General features: G+C 35.6%; 2 protein-coding genes across 2 annotated transcripts; both read right to left on the bottom strand.

Moving 5' to 3' along the window:
• Positions 1-1538: 1538 nt before the first annotated feature.
• LOC141703980 (putative histone H2AXa) lies at positions 1539-2276 on the bottom strand. Its single transcript, XM_074507348.1, has 2 exons — positions 2010-2276; positions 1539-1936 (listed from the first exon to the last, which is right to left on the bottom strand). The coding sequence occupies exons 1-2, from the start codon at positions 2217-2219 to the stop codon at positions 1715-1717; spliced, it is 432 nt and encodes a 143-aa protein (XP_074363449.1). The 5' UTR covers positions 2220-2276; the 3' UTR covers positions 1539-1714.
• Positions 2277-10220: 7944 nt separating this feature from the next.
• LOC141703979 (protein VAPYRIN-LIKE-like) lies at positions 10221-11943 on the bottom strand. Its single transcript, XM_074507347.1, has one exon. It carries the CDS (start codon positions 11796-11798, stop codon positions 10389-10391), a length of 1410 nt encoding a protein of 469 aa, XP_074363448.1. The 5' UTR covers positions 11799-11943; the 3' UTR covers positions 10221-10388.
• Positions 11944-17885: the final 5942 nt, after the last annotated feature.

A 17885-nucleotide genomic window follows, 5' to 3' on the forward strand; every position in this document is an offset into this window, starting at 1 on the left:
ATGCCATCTATGGCTAATGGCAGTGCTTAAATTATTAATACTGTTGTTTTTATAATTTGCAAGATTTGGATGTACCATAAAAATCATGTATTCCTACTTGAGAGCTTTCTGATTGCGGTGTTGTTGAATAATTTCCTGTCCTGCAGAGAGTAACATTAAAGCAAACCACACGCACAAGATCATACCATAAAAAAATAGAAGCACTCATGATGGCCAATCCAGGAATCATATCTTGGCAAAGCAAGTTGTAGGAATTCTACGAGAAAGAGTCAAAGGCATCCAAATTATGCATAACAAATCAACGCAAATATTTCACATACTTTTGACTCACGAGTGAACTTCAGAAGACTATATTGTGTTAGATTTGCTAAGACCGACACACCTGACATACCAGGACAAAATTTTGCTCTATCAAGAGGAACTTTATGTAATAAAGAGCCAGACTGCCAAAAAAAATGGCAAATCTGTAACCTAACTTAAAGCATCTAGTTACTCCTTGATGCCCGCAGAGCCAATGTACCAGGTTGGAAGTGAAGGCAAAGCTTGGTAGAATTTTGAATTGAACAATTCATCAAAGATTTCATTCCAGTTATGACAGCATAGTTAAGACACTCAAATGAGACTAAACAACAAACTAATTAAGGATTATAACTAAAATAATCAGGGATGTATCCCATCCAAAACAACAAAATTCTATGATTGTGAAAAACACTTCACTGCTAAAAAGCTCCTCGTTTGTAGACACCAGTGGCTAAGCTGCAGTGGTCCATGGATATAAAACTGGAGCAACAAATTTGAGACAAAATGTTCATTAGTATATTAATACAGAGCTCATGCTTCATGCTATGATGAAAAGGTCAGATTGCAAAATAAATGAGGTCCTGCTATATTGTCAATGGCATGTGCTATATAAACAGATTTGAAACTTGTCCAGATATACAAACAATTGAAGAGGCAAACCCTCCACTACTTGAGCAACATCCCAGAATTGAAATTGAATCTTTAAGGTCATCTCACTTAAGACAGAAAAAGGAAAAGGTGGGAATGCAGGAAACTGAACCCCAAACCATCTCACATTCGGTGCAGTGAACCTCTACCAATTGAGCTACATCCCCTAATTGAATTGATTTCTTAAAGGTCACTAAAATCAAATTACACCATTTGAATAACATATTGCTTGAGTTGAAATGGACTCACCGCACTACAATCTCCAACAGGAAAGAGTTCAGAGAATTGAAAAAGTAAAACACTAGTTCTATGTACAAAATTACTGGCTTCAACTAATGATTGACAAGAAAATTGAAACACTTTTTTCATTTAGACAAATCATAAAATAATTGTATACACAGATTTCAAACATTAGATGTTTCATTTAGATTGATCTTAAACAATTGTATTAACAAATTCCAAACACAAGATATTCCTTGTTTCTTTTGATTAAATATTCCTACATCATACCAATAGATCTGGTGAAGTTCAAAATTGAAAATAAAATCAAGCTGGAGAAGCAAATGTCTAATAAAATGAAGATGTAGCAATTAGCAAAAGATTCATATATTTTTATAACCCAAACGAACCAACTTCATAAGATTGTGATTACATACTTCACTACTATCAACAATCCAATCATTCAACAAAACATTACATTTCCATAATCATCAACTACATACTAATACCTACCCATACTAATCCAATTCAAAACCCAGACAACCCCTTAAAACTCCTGAGAAACAGATCCAATTTCACCCTTCCCTTTGGCAACCTTCTTTGGCAACAAAACAGCATTGATGTTCGGTAACACACCTCCATTAGCAATTGTCACCGATCCAAGCAACTTGCTGAGCTCCTCATCATTCCTCACTGCCAATTGAATGTGCCTAGGGATTATCCTTGTCTTCTTGTTGTCTCTCGCTGCGTTTCCAGCAAGCTCCAATAGCTACAAACAGAAAAAACACAAATAAATAAACACATAGCAGAGAGAGAGAGAGAGAGAGAGAGAGATTAATCACCTCAGCAGCTAGATACTCAAGAACAGCAGACAAATACACAGGCGAACCAGATCCAACACGCTGAGCATACCTCCCATTCTTCAAAAACCTAGCAATTCTCCCCACCGGAAACTGAAGCCCGGCCTTCTGAGACCTTGAAACCGCTTTAGTCCCCTTGACTCTGCCCCTTCCAGCCAAACCCTTACCCTTGCCAGCTCCAGTTGAACTCATTTTCACTAAATAAAATGTAGAGAGATTTGTAATTTGTGTTTATAGGTTGAGGATGAGAATTGGGGGAGGGCGTGAGGAGGGTTATATAGGAGGCTAAGGTGCTGTGATTGGTGGATTGGAGTTCACGAGGATCGCCAGCGTGGACGGCTTTGTTTTGTGCCCGGGAGTTTTTTAAATTTTTGGGGGTTTAATTTAAGTTTTGGTGAATTTTTTGAACTTTTTATGTTTCCGTATGGGCTGGGTTTTTTAAAGAGTGGATCGTTTCTGTAACAGTTGATGGATGGATACATGGATTATAGACCACTATATATAGTGACTAAACTAAAATACTGGCCCAAATTTAAATTTTTAAAATATTGTGTTCGGAATAATATTCTGTTATTTCTATTTTCATGATCTTTTTTATTATTGTAAATTTTAAACTTGTTTGTAAATTATTTTACTTTTTAACTTTAATTTCCGTAATAAAAAACATAGATATTTTTCTATAAAGTAACTATTTTGCAGCTTTATTCAACTAAATACAATTATAACTATTAATTCAGGAAAAATTAAAGGAAAGTAAGGGATTTTTTATTAATTATTTTGATACTAAGTAAATAAAAGATATGGCTAGGTTACTAATTTAATAGATGCACATGTGGAAAAAAATGAGAGCAGAATCTACCCAAATATACATGTTCCATAAAATTGACTACAGTCCGATTTAATTCAGATTAAATGTTAAATCAGAACCAAACTGTATAATTGGGATTTTAAAATTTTCAAACAAACTCGAATATCATAACCTAAATAAATAAAACAACTCTGTTCAATTTTAGTAAGTCTCGTTTAACGGATTTTGCCGATTTATACATGGATTTATCAATGAACTCGGGATACAAATTAATATTTCTTCAATTTAAATTTTCTCTCTTAAAATGCGCATAACTAATAAAATAATTATTCCTTTTGTAACAAAGTTAATCACTGTATACTAATCGCAAATGACTAATATTTAGCTGCAACAAATTAACGTTGAATGCGAAAATAACAAAAAAAGATTTCGGCATTTGTTTTTGTTAGAATATGCCTTCAATCAGTATATGCCCAAACGCTGGGACTTCACTTAAAAAGTACTATATAAACTCTATAGTATATAGCCTAAAAGTATGTTGTAATTTGTATCCTCGATATTAAAAAACTTTTTTTCTTCTACCTATTTGTATCCTTGATATTAATTTGTGTTCTTTCTTCTACCTATTTCTTACTTCCATTATAACAAATTAGAATCAGAGCTTGGTTCTATTTTCTAGGATTTGAATTTCGGTTCAGGCAAAAAGATGTCTGGGATGTTTGGTGATATTAACGTGAACGTCGACAAATTTAATGGAAGAAACAGTTTCAGTCTATGGAAAATCAAGATGCGTGTTTTGTTAAAGTAATAGGGGCTCTGGCATCGTTCAATACGAAATTGGCTGTTTCTAGAAGCACTGAGATGGCAAGTCTCGAACAAAAGGCGCACTCGACAATTTTGTTGTGCCCTGCAAGTGATATTATTACTGAAAACGCGGAGGAGGATGTCGCGTGTTTCTGGTTGAAGCTTGAAAGTATCTACATGACAAAGTCTTTAACAAATAAATTGGTTCTGAAGCAATTTGTTTAGTCCGAGAATACAGGAAGGTATGCCTCTTCGAGGTCACTTAGATCAGTTAAACACAATTTTATTAGAATTGCGTAATATTGATGTTAAAGTTGAAGACGAGGATGTCGCTTTAATTCTGTTAGTTTTTTTTTATCATTATCATATGAGAATTTTGTGTAATCGTTTATTGTTGGTAAAGATATTATTGGAGGTTAGATCTTTTCTTCATTCTAGAGAGTTGTGCCATAAGGCGGCTAGTACAGGTACAAATAATCAGGTTGTTGGGTTGGTAGCCAGCGGGCGTACCGGACAAGGTAAGTCGTGGAAGTATAAATCCAAGAAACCAACTCCTAAGGGTTCGAAATCTAATGATGTCTATAAATTATTGTGAAGAGAAGGGGCACTAAAAATCTGACCGTCCCAAAAAAAGAAACAACATGATAAATTGGCGGGTCCTGTTGTTGTAGTTGGTGTTAATTTTGAAAAAGATATTGCTCTAGTTGCTATCAATCACACGCATCACTCTGATGTGTGGAATCTTGACTTTGGAGCATCTTACCATATATGTTCGCACAGGGAGTGGTTCACAACCTAAGAGCGAGTAGATATTGGAAAAAATTATGTAGCTAAAAGTTTTTTTTGTGAGACGGTTGGAATAAGCTCGGTTAAACTTCGGACACGTGATGGTAATTTCTTCATATTAAATGATGTTAGGCGTGTCCCACTTATGACAAAGAATCTGATATCTCTGAGTATCTTAGACAATAAAGGTTTCACTTTTAAAGGCGAAGGTGGAGTTCCACATGTCTACAACTGCAAGGGTTCTGAAAGATGTTAAACGTGATACCTTGTATCTTCTTTAAGGCTTTACGTTAACAGGTTATGTTTCTGTTGCGTCCTTTGAGATTGAAAATGATTGATGATTTCGCAAGAATTACTTGGGTGTTCATCATAAAGCATAAAAGTGAAGCCTTTAAGATTTTCGAGCAGTGGGAGGCACTAGTGGAAAATCAAACAGGGAAGAAGATTAAGGGCCTGAAATTTTGCTCATCTGAGTTTAATGAATTATGCAACAATGAGGGTATTTATAGGCATCATACAGTTAGGGATACATCACAATAGAATGGTGTAGCAGAACGTATGAATTAGACACTTTTGGAGAGAGTAAGGTGCATGCTCTCTAATGTGGGACTAACTAGAAGATTTTGAGCAGAAGCGGTAGTACAATGTGTTATCTGATAAATCGTGGATCTCACACAGGTATTCATCTCAAAACTCCTTTAAAGGCAACAACCTTATTGGAACTTTGTACCTGAACTCCTCTTCAATATTAACAAATTTTGAAAACAACACTTTAGTTAATCCAACCACATTTTAGTTAACCATTGTCGACTTAAAACTGAAACCAACTTCAACTTCTTTACACCCAATATTTACAGGAACAAACATCATATATTCAAAAGAGGGATTACGGGCAAGCATATCCTCCAATGGATACAAAGTATACCCTCCATCATTGTCAATTATTTTCTCCCTACTTCTGTGATATAAGTTCAAATCAAGCTAATATGATCTACCCAATACTAACTTACACGAACCGTAAGATAAGCAAACTATAATCCTCGCAAGGACTCTTACACGAGAAATCCTTTAAAACCTTGAATCCATAAGGCCAACCTTGAATCCATAAGGCCAACCTTGAATCCACAAGGGTTTTCTTGAATCCACAAGAAAGATAAGAGAAAATTCTCTAGGGTTTTGATTTCAATACAAGTTTTTTAATACATTACATCATAAGACTGTTTATAAAATAAAAACAAATCCTAAATAAAAATAAATAATAATTATAAGCAGTGTGATCATGCAGCTTTGAGCATGAGCATGAGCATGCAATGTCTTCCATCTGGCCATCAAAAAGCTAATGTTGTTTTTTCCACTTCTGGCATGGCCATGCAATCCAGTGGCGTGAGCATGCCATCATATATCCTCAACGGTGTGACCATGTAGTTCAAAGCGTGATCATATATTTGCTTTTCTTACACTCATCACACCATATGGAAGTAGCACTCATTAATCGCACTGCCACCATAATCATTGTTATTACACTGATTACTAGTATTTGACTCCAAGCCAGAATTCTCACCAACATGATACTTCCCATTTCAAGGGACTCGATTCTGATTTTCTATTTAACCTCTATATTGCTTATTATTGATTTTTACTAGAATTGGCAACGTATCAACTCGATTTGTGAAAACCTTCAGAGATGCGGTTAAAGCCGTCGTCATTTCTCGAAAATCTTCTTTGGTAATAGGTTTTCCCATAATGAATCAGGTAACGAAAAGACATGATATAGACTGCTCTGATGCCAACTGAAGTCGAACGAGGGCGAAGTAGAAGCAATCGCTAATCCTACTTGCGAGGATTATACAAGGCGAGTCATCGAACTTGTGAGATTGTGGTGGGTTGTCAAATCAAGATATCTTTAATTTAAAAGATGTGGTTAATGAAATTAAATTGACTCCACAAATTCACGTAGCACCATATAATGTTATTTGAAATAACTTATTGGTTGTCACTACTACAAGTGTTAATTATGTAATTGACATTGTTAGTATGAAGTACAAGGATGTTGCGGTTTTTGATAATTTGTGTGTTGATTCATGTGATTTTGTAATTGGTAGGCCATATCAGTTTAATTTGAATTTCTGTCATAAAATTTTGGCTAAGACAATTGACTTTGAAAATGATAACGTGGAGTATATCTTTTATCCATTTGGGGATAAAGGTTTTTTGAAACAATCATATGAATATGTATTGTCTCTTGGTACAACACATGAGTTCGGTGATGTCGATTCCAAATTTGTGCTGACAAAGGTTTATCATGGTTAGTTCGAGCTGGTTTTAGTGATACATTTATGCTTAAAAGTTATTTTGGTGGAGGATGTAAAGTACAAAGTTCCAGCAAGGCCTTTTTATTTAAAAGTATTGTCATGGCAAGATAAACAACAAGTCGGCGTAATTGTTATTCTAGATGAGAACTCGAGGTCGAGTTCTTTTGAAGTGGAGGAGTTTGACGTAGGAGGATTTTCGGAACATATCAAGGGTGTGGTGAGTGTGAGAAAAGCAAAGGTATGATCACGCTGAGAACTGCATGGTCACGCCATTGAGGATATATGATGACATGCTCATACCACTGGATTGCATGACCATGCCAAAAGTGGAAAAAACAACAATAGCTTTTTGGTGGCCAGATGGAAGACATGGGCTCAAAGCTGCATGATCACGCTGCTTTTAATTATTATTTCTTTTTATTTATTTTAGGGTTTTATATCCCTATACAAACAGTCTTATGATGTAATGTATTAATAATCTTTTATTGAAATTAAACCCTAAGAGTTTTTCTTTTTTTCTTTCTTGTGGATTCAAGATTTTAAAGGATTTCTCGTGCAAGAGTCCTTGTGAGATTTAGCGCTAGCTTCTCCTACACTTCCGTGATGCGTCAGAAATGGTCTGGTAAGCCTGTTGATTACTCTGATTTAAGAGTTTTTGGTTGTACTGTTTATTATCATGTAAATGAGGTTAAATTGGAGCCACGAGCTAAACAGGAAGCATTTGTAGGCTATGGGGATGGAGTTAAAGGTTATAGAATCTGGTCTCCATCTGAAAATAGGGTTATACTGAGTAGAATTGTAGTTTTTGATAAAAATTCTATGTTTAACTCTACTATGAAGTCTATTATTGTTTCAGAAAGTGGTGGTGTTGAGAAATAGGTGGAGCAGGGAGAACTCAAGATGAGAGTGAACCACAATAGGAAGTTCAACAACCATTGTCAGAATCTCAGTTTCATCATTATCAGCAGTGAGTTCCTCTAAAGAAATATGGTGGCATATGCACTACAGATTGCTCAAGAGGCGGATCCTAACTCTGATGAGTCATCCACTTACAAAGAAGCAGTTAAATGTAATGAGTCTATAAAATGGTTTGCTGCAATGGGAGATGAAATAGAGTCATTTCAGAAGAATAAGACTTGTGAATTGGTCAAGAGGCTCGAGACAGAAAGATTGTCACTTGTAAATGGGTCAACAAGAAGAAGAAAGGAGAAATATTTGTTGATGGTATCAAGTATAAAGCTCGATTAGTAGCTCGAGGGTTCACTCAAAAAGAGGGGGTAGACTACAATATTTTTTTTTGCCAGTGATCAGACATACTTTCATCAGGGTGCTTCTAGCAATAATTGCACATCAGAATCTGGAGCTTGAACAACTCGACGTGAATACAATTTTTATACAAAAATAGCTGGATGAGGAGATATACATGACTCATCCAGATGGTTTTCAGGTTCCTGATAAAGAAGACTATGTTTGCAAGTTGTTGAAGTCTCTGTATGGACTAAAGCAATCTCCGAGGCAGTAGTACAAGAAATTCGACAGCTATATGATAGGTATTGGCTACATCAAGAGTTCATATAATTGTTGTGTTTATTATAGTAAGGCAACAAATGGTTCTTTGATTTATCTGGTCCTGTATGTGGATGATATATTAATAGCAGCAGAGGACAAGTCTGATATTCAGAAGTTGAAGGGTCTTCTTAGTGCCGAGTTTGAAATGAAAGATTTGGGTGCGGCTCGGACAATTTTGGGAATGAAAATTTATTTGGATAAAAGCAAAAAAAAACCTCCTCTTGTCACATAAGGGATACATTCAGAAGATTTTGTCAAGGTTCAGCATGTCTACAGCAAAGCCCATATATTCTCCTAGTGCTGCAAATGTACATCTGTCCGTCGCTTATGCACCTAAGTCTGTTGAGGAGAATAAGTACATGTCTCGTGTTTCATATGCTAATGCAGTAGGAAACTTGATGTATGCAATGGTCTGCACTAGACCCGATCTTGCATAATTTATCAGTGTTGTTAGCAGGTTTATGGGTGATCCAAGCAAGGAGCGTTATCAAGGTGTGAAGAGGGTTTTTGTGTACTTAAAATGTACGTCTGATATTGGTCTCATTTATGGAGGTGATACAAAATGTTTGGTGACAGGGTTTTCAGACTCTGATTATACTGAAGATGTTGACGGTAGAAGATTTATGACTGGTTATGCTTTCACTCTGGGTGGTTTAATTGTCAGTTGGAAAGTTACTCTATAATTTACGGTGACTTTGTCTACTACGGAAGCAGAGTACATGGCATTGACATAAGTAGCAAAAGAAGGAATCTGGTTGAAATGTCTAGTCAGTGATTTGGGTCAACATCATGATCATGCTACCGTGTATTGTGACAGTCTCAATGTAATCTATTTAGCCAGAGATTAGGTCCATCATAGGCGGACTAAACACGTAGATGTAAAATATCATTTCATGAGAAGTGAGAAGAGAATTAAGGTGAGAAAAGTGGGTAATGTTGATAACCCAGAGATATGCTCATCAAGCCGGTTCCACATAGCAAGTTGCAACATTGTTTGAACTTACTAAATGTTCGGAGTTGTTGATTGCCCTTTAGGACAAAATCTGAGGCAGAAGAGTTTTTCTGGTACATCTAGCATTATTATGGCGCATTTGGTACATCATGTTTTTTTTTGTGAGAGCATTCAAGTTAAGCTGGAGATTTGTTAGAATATGTCTTGAATCAGTATATGCCCAAACGCCGGGGATTAGGGAATCTCGCCTAGAAAGTACTAGATAAACTCTATAAGACATAATCTAAACGTATGTTGTAATTTGTATCCTATAAATCAATAAAATTCTTCTCTTTTATCTATTTGTGTTTTTTCGTTACGGTTAACATAATATTTCTTACTTTCGTTATAACAGTTTTTATACAGAATTGGTTGATATATATGATAAGTTAATGATTATTTGAAATTTAAATGAAAATGTAGTTTGTGGCTATAGAATAAAAGTATTGTAAGTTATAAAATTATAAACATAAAATGATATATACGTGTATATGGATACGGTTAGGATTGAAATCGAGTTGTGTTAAAATCAAAGGGAACGGCATACCACCTTTCTGTTTCGGCCAAAAAGTCCCAAGTGAATACACGCTTCTTCTCAACTCTGGTTCAAATTGATGGCCTGAAATTTTGATCCCTAGGTGGGGTTCGAATGTTCGATGATGATCACAGATTTATTGCCAGCACTATGTGATCTTTTCGCCTAGAGTCTAGTGGTTCATTTGGAAATGAGACGAACTATAAAGGCGACGTGACATTAAGCTGGTCTAAATCTGCAAGTTCCTCAAGTTCTATCTGCCTATTTTCTTCATTGTTCATCTTACAAAAATGAACAAAAACCAAAGTAACTTTGTGTACTAGATTACTGCATCTCTATGCTACACATTTTTATAGATTTCAAATCCAAGCAGCTCTGATGCAGTAACTAAGAAAATATATCAAAATGGCACAAGGTCTATTTCTCTTATTTACAATCTACCGAAAACTGATCACAACTCATACTATAATTCCAGAGTTGTGCAAGACCTTAAGGTCTCATTGTACAAAACATAAAAATTTACATGACATGCTAGTTTGTGTTTGTATTCTTAGGATCAAGCTCTTTCTTTATCTTTACACAAAGGTGTTACAAGAGAAAGATGTTTCTTGAAAGAATCCAAATGCAAAGGAACCACACCTTTAAGACCCTTCATATTTGCTTTTGCACCATTTCCAATCAAAGCCAGGGCCACCTGCACATGTCCAGCCTCAACTGCACGATGAAGCGGTGTGTAGCCTGAGTTATCAACCATATCGACATTAGCTCCGTTGCTGAGCAAAACCTTAACACTCTCAGTTTGACCCTTAAATGCAGCTCTATGCAAAGGGGTCCAACCATTTTCATCTTTTCCATTTACCTTTGCTCCTTCTACAAGGCATCGCTTGATCTCAGCAACGTCGCCTATTCTTGCAGCTCTATGCAGTGCATCCCCTAAACGTAACATATCGTATAAATCTGAATGACCCTTTTTAACTGCTAGATCAAATGGAGTTTTTCCATCTTTAGTCAATGCATATTTCACATAAACTGAACAATTCAGCAAAAATTCAGCTGCTTCTACATGTCCTGCAATTGAAGCGCAGTGAAGCGGAGTCCACCCGTGTTGATCTGCAATATCAGGATTACCTCCAACGGACACAAGAAATTCAATAACTTCGACATGACCATAAATTGCAGCAACATGAAGAGCTGTTCTACCATGTAAATCAACTAGATTCACATCGATATCTAAAAATCCTAAGCACAAGATTTCCATTAAATCTACTCGATTCATTGCAGCTGCATCATGCAATAATCGATCTACCGAATTATCAACAACATAACCGGAATCAATCAATATATCAAGCAGATCAGAATTTCCCGATTGAATAGCTAATGACATCACAGACCGTTGGTTTGAATCTCGTTTATTAACATCTGCTCCAGCTTCTATTAACGTAGAAGTAATGTAACAGTTTGAACACTTAACAGCTGATCTTAATAAGGAAAAAAGTTGTGATCCATCACACGCTGAAATTGCCTTTGATAGAATATAAGCACTATGTTGTTTACTTGAAGGACTAAGGAGAAACTCGACGACTTGAGGACCTACAAAGGAGATGGGAATGATGGCATCCTTGAATATTTGGGGTCCAGGTTTTGAAAACAGACGATGAAGCTCCTCCTGGTTGGCTTTTCCGGTGACAAGCATAGATGATTTCACTATAATATTATCCAGGGGAGTGGATAGAGGAGGGTGATCACACAGCTGCGATAAACTAAGAGTGAAAGATGATGTCGAGAGAGGTGATAGGATACAAAGAGGAGTTGCAAAAGAGAGTAGAGATGGATTTGAGGTGGTCAGAGAAACAGCCACACTCATAGTGTGCATGAGATTGGTTAGCCTGAAGGCGGTGGAACATTTTTCGAGCCTGTTAAAGATTATATTCACTTCCTTTACATCTGGCTTCACAAGCCTGTCCATGGAGTTTTCTTGGATGAACTCAGAGGATTTGCTCTGTTTGGTCTCAAGGATAAGAATTAAGAAATATAGAAGAGGAGGATTAATTGAGTCTTATGATGGTGAAAGATTTGATCTATTCACACCATTGGATATTAATTTTTTGGTAGTTGTTTATTTATGTTAATATACAAATAATATTGAAAGTTGCAGTTTTGTTTGTATTGAAATCTTGACTTGGATGATGTTAGAGGCAAGAGCATATCCATGGAAGGTGCAAGGAAAATTACAAGTTGGAGTATATTTCAACTTGTTGACCGGACCAAATGACCAGTTGTGTAAAGATTCTGGAGTGGGACCACGAAAAACATTGTGCATGGAAGGGTTCGTATCATGTGCACAAAACTATGTACGATTAAAAGACCTTCAATATCCGCTTAGACTTTTAGTGGACTAAAAGAAATGAACAAAACTTTCATACGATTTCAACTGTATGGTCTCATTTTAATTTCTTTAGCAGTGGAATGAAAGCATGCAGATCTAAGAAACCAGTAGTATAGTGTCGTCTCATTTGGTATGCCTCTCCACTGTTCTCATGTAGCTTGACAAACTCATTGTCTGTTTCAGTGTTTCACTCATTCCTCTGAGGTTAAAAGCAGGCCGCAGAATGTGGTTACTATATTCTAAGAACCTAATTTGAACTGAAATTAATAAACTTGGTCTACGCATATTTTTTAAATCAGGCGAAAAGGCTCTATCAAGTTACCCCATTAACGTGTTATACTAATATACGCTTCACACCAAGTTCAGAAGCATAACTACAAAGATATCCATTAATATTCTGCAGATATGAGGATCTTAACCATCTTTAGTAGCCAGCTGACATCAGATGATTAATAACGAAATCCCAGCCTGGGAATGTGACAAGCAGCAGTAGTAATCGACAACCACGAGTCTGTTTCACGAAACTTTTAAGCTTACAGGTACTTTTGACAATGGATTCTGACTTTAGAGTTAAAAAGGCTTAGCCAACTAGGCTCATATAAACCTTGTGCCTTGATGATCTCAGCTATGCCTGCATGTTAAACTGTAAGTACCTTATACCATGGTACATCACATATCGATGCAAACAGTATAATTAATCAACACAAGGACTAATACGATAGGAAATGTTACTAATTAAATATACTAGTTAAGGGCCAGACAAAACTGATGGCACATCACCTAACTGCGTACAGCAAACAGTTTAACAAAATCAAATTGTGTGATAGTGCTCTGCAGTATACATCATATGCACACATAAAAAATATAAATTGAATGGCTTATTATAAGTGAAAGAAGAGCATGAATATAAACATGACAAGGAACTTATGTTTTAATATCAACTAAGAAAACCATTCAATCGGCAGTCAAACACTTCTGTTGTAAAGTAGGCATCACCAGTTTACAACATTATCCCTTTTACTAACTACTCAATATTATTCATAAACAGGTTTACCTGAAGAACGTAATTTATACTTTTTTCACTTGTAAAGGCAATGAGAGGGACGGACAATCTAGGGAGGAATCACCACCACACAAGGATCGAAAACTCAGAAACAACAGAAGCATGTCGAAACCTAAAGAATATATGCGTATGTTCCCAGAACTGGCAAGTTGATGGAAAAACGCAAAACATTCTATACTAAGCAGGATGGTGAAGCCTTACTAAGAGCACTAATAAATAGCTTGCAAACAATCAATGAACTTCCTTTGAAGTTACAATTTTCAGAATTAAGCGAGATTTAGTAGAAAGCAAATTAACTGCAAAACTACAATTCTTGCACATTATAAACAAGAAAACCAAATTAATCTTGTTGATGACACCTGTGTTGTTAAGTTGATTGTGGAACTTTAATTTGACTATGAAAATCATATATGTGGTTCCAACTATGATTATTCTATAATCTAGTGAGATCTCTAGTTGCAGGTTAATGACAAGTTTCAGTAATCAGTCTACGGATATTAAATTATTCACAAGTGATATCAGGCTATTTTATTGGTGGTCTAACAATTGAATTCAGACGCCAGCCTGATTATTATAAAATCTCATACAAAGTTGGCTCACTCACGGGGTGACATCTTTTAAGCACGGTAGCAAACAATTTTTTGAAAATAATAATTAGTAAGCACTTGCTAAAGATTGAAATATACAGACAGAAGCAATGGCAGACACTCGCTCACAAAAGAGTAACAACCAACTACTACATTTCTATAAAGTAAGTTGGACATTGTTCAACTGCCCCCTCCACTGTGGAGCAGGTTTCAAATATCGAAACTGTTAGATATTTTAGTGTAATTGGATTAACTAGTTGATCAATGTGATTGTAATATTTCATCAAACAAGTCGGGAGAGTGTGTAGTGCATGCTTGTTTGAGTTTATTATGATTTTCGGTATTAGCGGGGGTTCGTGTTAATGTGAAAAGACATGTCTTTTAGACACAACCACATACCTCAAAGGATGTGTATTAGGACATGTATGGATGTGTCTTAGAACATGTCTTTTGGACATGTATGGAGGTGTCTTAGAACATGTATGGACGTGTCTTAGGACATGTCTTTTGGACACCTATATAATATTTGCAACAGATTTGGTCATGGAGATAGAAAAAAAAAACAAAAGGTTGGTTGTTGAATTCACACAAAATACATCATTCTCCGTTCTTACATTCTGATTTTATCCGGTTGAAAAGTTTGGATAACCACCAAATTATTTCAATCTGAAATTGTTTGTCAAGACTTCAGAATAATCCAAGTTATCCTCTATTTTTATACAACAAAGATCGAAATAAATTTGTTTTCTAAAGATGGCGAACAACGAATCTGTAAAAGACATGACTAGCAAGTTTTCAAAACTAGACAAGTTTGAGGGACATGACTTTAGAAGATGACAAAAGAAGATGCATTTCTTGTTAACCACATTAAAAGTTGTGTACGTTTTGAGTACTCAATGCCAGAAATGATTGAGGAGGAAACTTTAGAACAGACTAGAAGACGCTGCAAATTGGAGAATGATGACTAAATATGTCGGGGTCACATCTTGAACGATATGTCTGATTCTCTTTTTGATATATACCAAAATGTTAAGTCTGCAAAATAAGATGCTTAAACTTCAAGATAAGTAGGCTGATTAGAATAGATTTCCTGAAATGCGCTAATATCCGTGGCCCAAAATGAATGCCTAGACTCAAGAAAAGTGAACTAAAGTTACTGTGCTCGGCTGCCTGCAATATTTTCCATGTGTGGGTTCTAATTTCAGCATCTGCAGAAGCCAAGTCGTGTTTCCTTTCGTCATGAGCAAGAATTACAACTTCCCACATGCAATCAACTTAGTGTCACTTCTTTAACCAATACAACAGGAATCATATATTCTGTTTTTCTTACTTTTTTCCCCTAATTCTAAGTTCTTTGACCGTATAGATAAAATAATTTTTTAATTTTTTTTCTAAATTAAAGTTTTAGTTATATATTTTTATTGACAGAAAAAACTATGCAATCAAAGCAGTTAAAAGTGTGTGTAAAAAATCAAATGTCATAAAATAAAAAAGGAGTATAACACTAGGATTCAATGAGTCAACTTCCCACATGCCAATAATTACTTAACAATGAGTCAATGGATTCAATCTATAAGAATGAACTCATAAATAGGATTCTTCACTCTTTTATTTAATACAAAGTTGATGTAGGGAAGCCCCTAATGGCTTTCCTCCTCATTTTGGGCCTCCAAATACATTCTATTTTACACAATTATCTCATATTTGGGCTTTATGGCCCAACACTTAGTTTCCGGCATGATTTAAAACCAGAAAAACCCGATTAAAATTTGATTATTCTAATATATTTACTTATATATTTATGAATTTACATTACTATAAATATAAATAATATTTTAAACACATATATATTTACATATTCGTGATTAATAATATTATTTATATAATTTGTTGCAGGAATAATGAAAGAAAATATAGTAAGTACACTATATATATATTTGGATAACATTGATAAAATATTTTATTTTATAAACATGTTTATTTTTTGTCGAACTTAAATATTTTCAACGAAGTAATGTTTTCATAAAATATTACATGCAAACTAATACATTTTTACGATAATCTAGTTGCTAATATATGTAATCTTCGGAATCTCTAATAAAACTCAATCCGATTTATATCGAAAAAAACCCGGCACGAAAAAAACCCGGTTAGGCCCGCTTCGAGGACCCAAACGGGCTCTGACATTTTCAGAAAACTCGGCCCGGCCCGGCGCGGCCCTGTCAAAGTCAAAACCCGAAAAGCTCGGCCCAGTCAAAACCCGGGCTTTTTAAAGCCTAGACAAAACCAGGCCCAATGGGCCTTTTGTGCATCTCTAGGTGTCCCGCATAGACAGCAGCAGCTACCAAGATATTAAACTTGTTTACCAAGTCTTGTAATTTATCTGTATATATTAAATTATTATGAATGCGAATGCATAATCTTGAGAGCATATTTATCAGTTAAGCAAGTTATTAGTTCTTGACAACAATTAAGTATTTAAGTGGGTTAACTCATTAGCTAGTGGTGTTGAGTATACAACAACGAAATCAAAATCCGAAGCGAATAAACAAGAATAAGAAAATAAACGACAATCACACAAGACAAAGATTTACGTGGTTCGGAAATTCCTTCTCCACAAACTGCACTAATTTTGTATTGATCTCTCACAATTTGTTGTGTTATGATTTTACAATTACATGAGTATTTTTAAAAGAAGAAACTAGGCATAAATTAAATTATAGTCAAAATCTGAAAAGTAGACTAATTCATAAAATAATTTGAATATGTATTTGAATAATCTATTTTCATGGTTTTAATTAATAGACTCCACAAACCTAACAATCTCCTACTTGGAGTCTGACCACATCTTCACTTTACTCTTGTAAATCTAGTAAAATCAATACTTCAATCAATAACTCTAACCAGTGCAGCGCCTTCTCTTGAATCAATTCTGAAGGCCAGTTGAAACTACGCAAAACTTCAATTTTTCATTCATAACCACCTTAGTCAACATATATGCAGGATTGTTTGAACCAATAATTTTCTTCAAGGACAAAGTACCATTATTTATCAACTCTCTTGTGAAGTGATATCTCAGCTGAATATGCTTCGTTCTAGCATGAAATACATGATTCTTTGCAAGATGAATATCACTCTGAATGTCTCTATACAAAGCATTGTCTTCCTGTTTCTTTCCCAACTCCTCTAGAAAATTCTTCAACCATATCATCTCCTTGATAGCTTCATAGATAGCCATATATTCTGCTTTCGTTCTTGAAAGAGCAATACTCTTTTGAAGTCGAGACATCCAACTAACTGTTGTACCACCCAAAGTGAAAATATAACCCGTTGTACTTTTTCTGGTATCCAAACATCCACCCAAATCTGCATCAGAGAACCCTTCCAAGATAACATCTTTCTTACTGAAATATAGTGCAACCTTGGATGTGCCTTTCAAGTAGCGTAACAACCACTTGACTGCTTCCCAATGCTCTCTTCCTGGATTAGACATAAATCTACTAACAACTCTCACTGCATGAGCAACGTTTGGCCTTGTAGACACCATAGCCTACATCAAATTGCCAACTGCAGATGCATAAGGAACTTTAGCCATATCTATCTTGCCTTCATCCGTTTTAGGTGATTGCTTCTTTGTGAGGGTAAAGTGACTCGCCAATGGTGTACTTCTGGTCTTCGCATCCTGGACACTGAATTTCTACAACAATTTCTCAACGGACTTCTCTTGAGATAATTTTAAAGTACCTTCAGTTCTATCTCTTATGATGCTCATAGAGGGGTGTAATCGAGATGAACCGAGCCGAATACTGCTAGGCTCGGCTCAAGCTCGATTAAAATAGATCGGGCTCGAGCTCGAGTTCGGGCTCGACTGAGCCTTTAATTTCAAGTTCGAAGCTCGGCTCGTAAAAGGTTTGGTAGGCTCGAGTTCGGCTTGAAAGCTCCAATTAATTCACTAAATATTAACAAAAATTCGAAATATGATCGGTTCGACTCGAGTACGGCTAGAGTTCGGCTTGA

This window comes from Apium graveolens, unplaced genomic scaffold, assembly GCF_009905375.1.
Source record: "Apium graveolens cultivar Ventura unplaced genomic scaffold, ASM990537v1 ctg7274, whole genome shotgun sequence".
Taxonomy (NCBI): Eukaryota; Viridiplantae; Streptophyta; class Magnoliopsida; order Apiales; family Apiaceae; genus Apium; species Apium graveolens.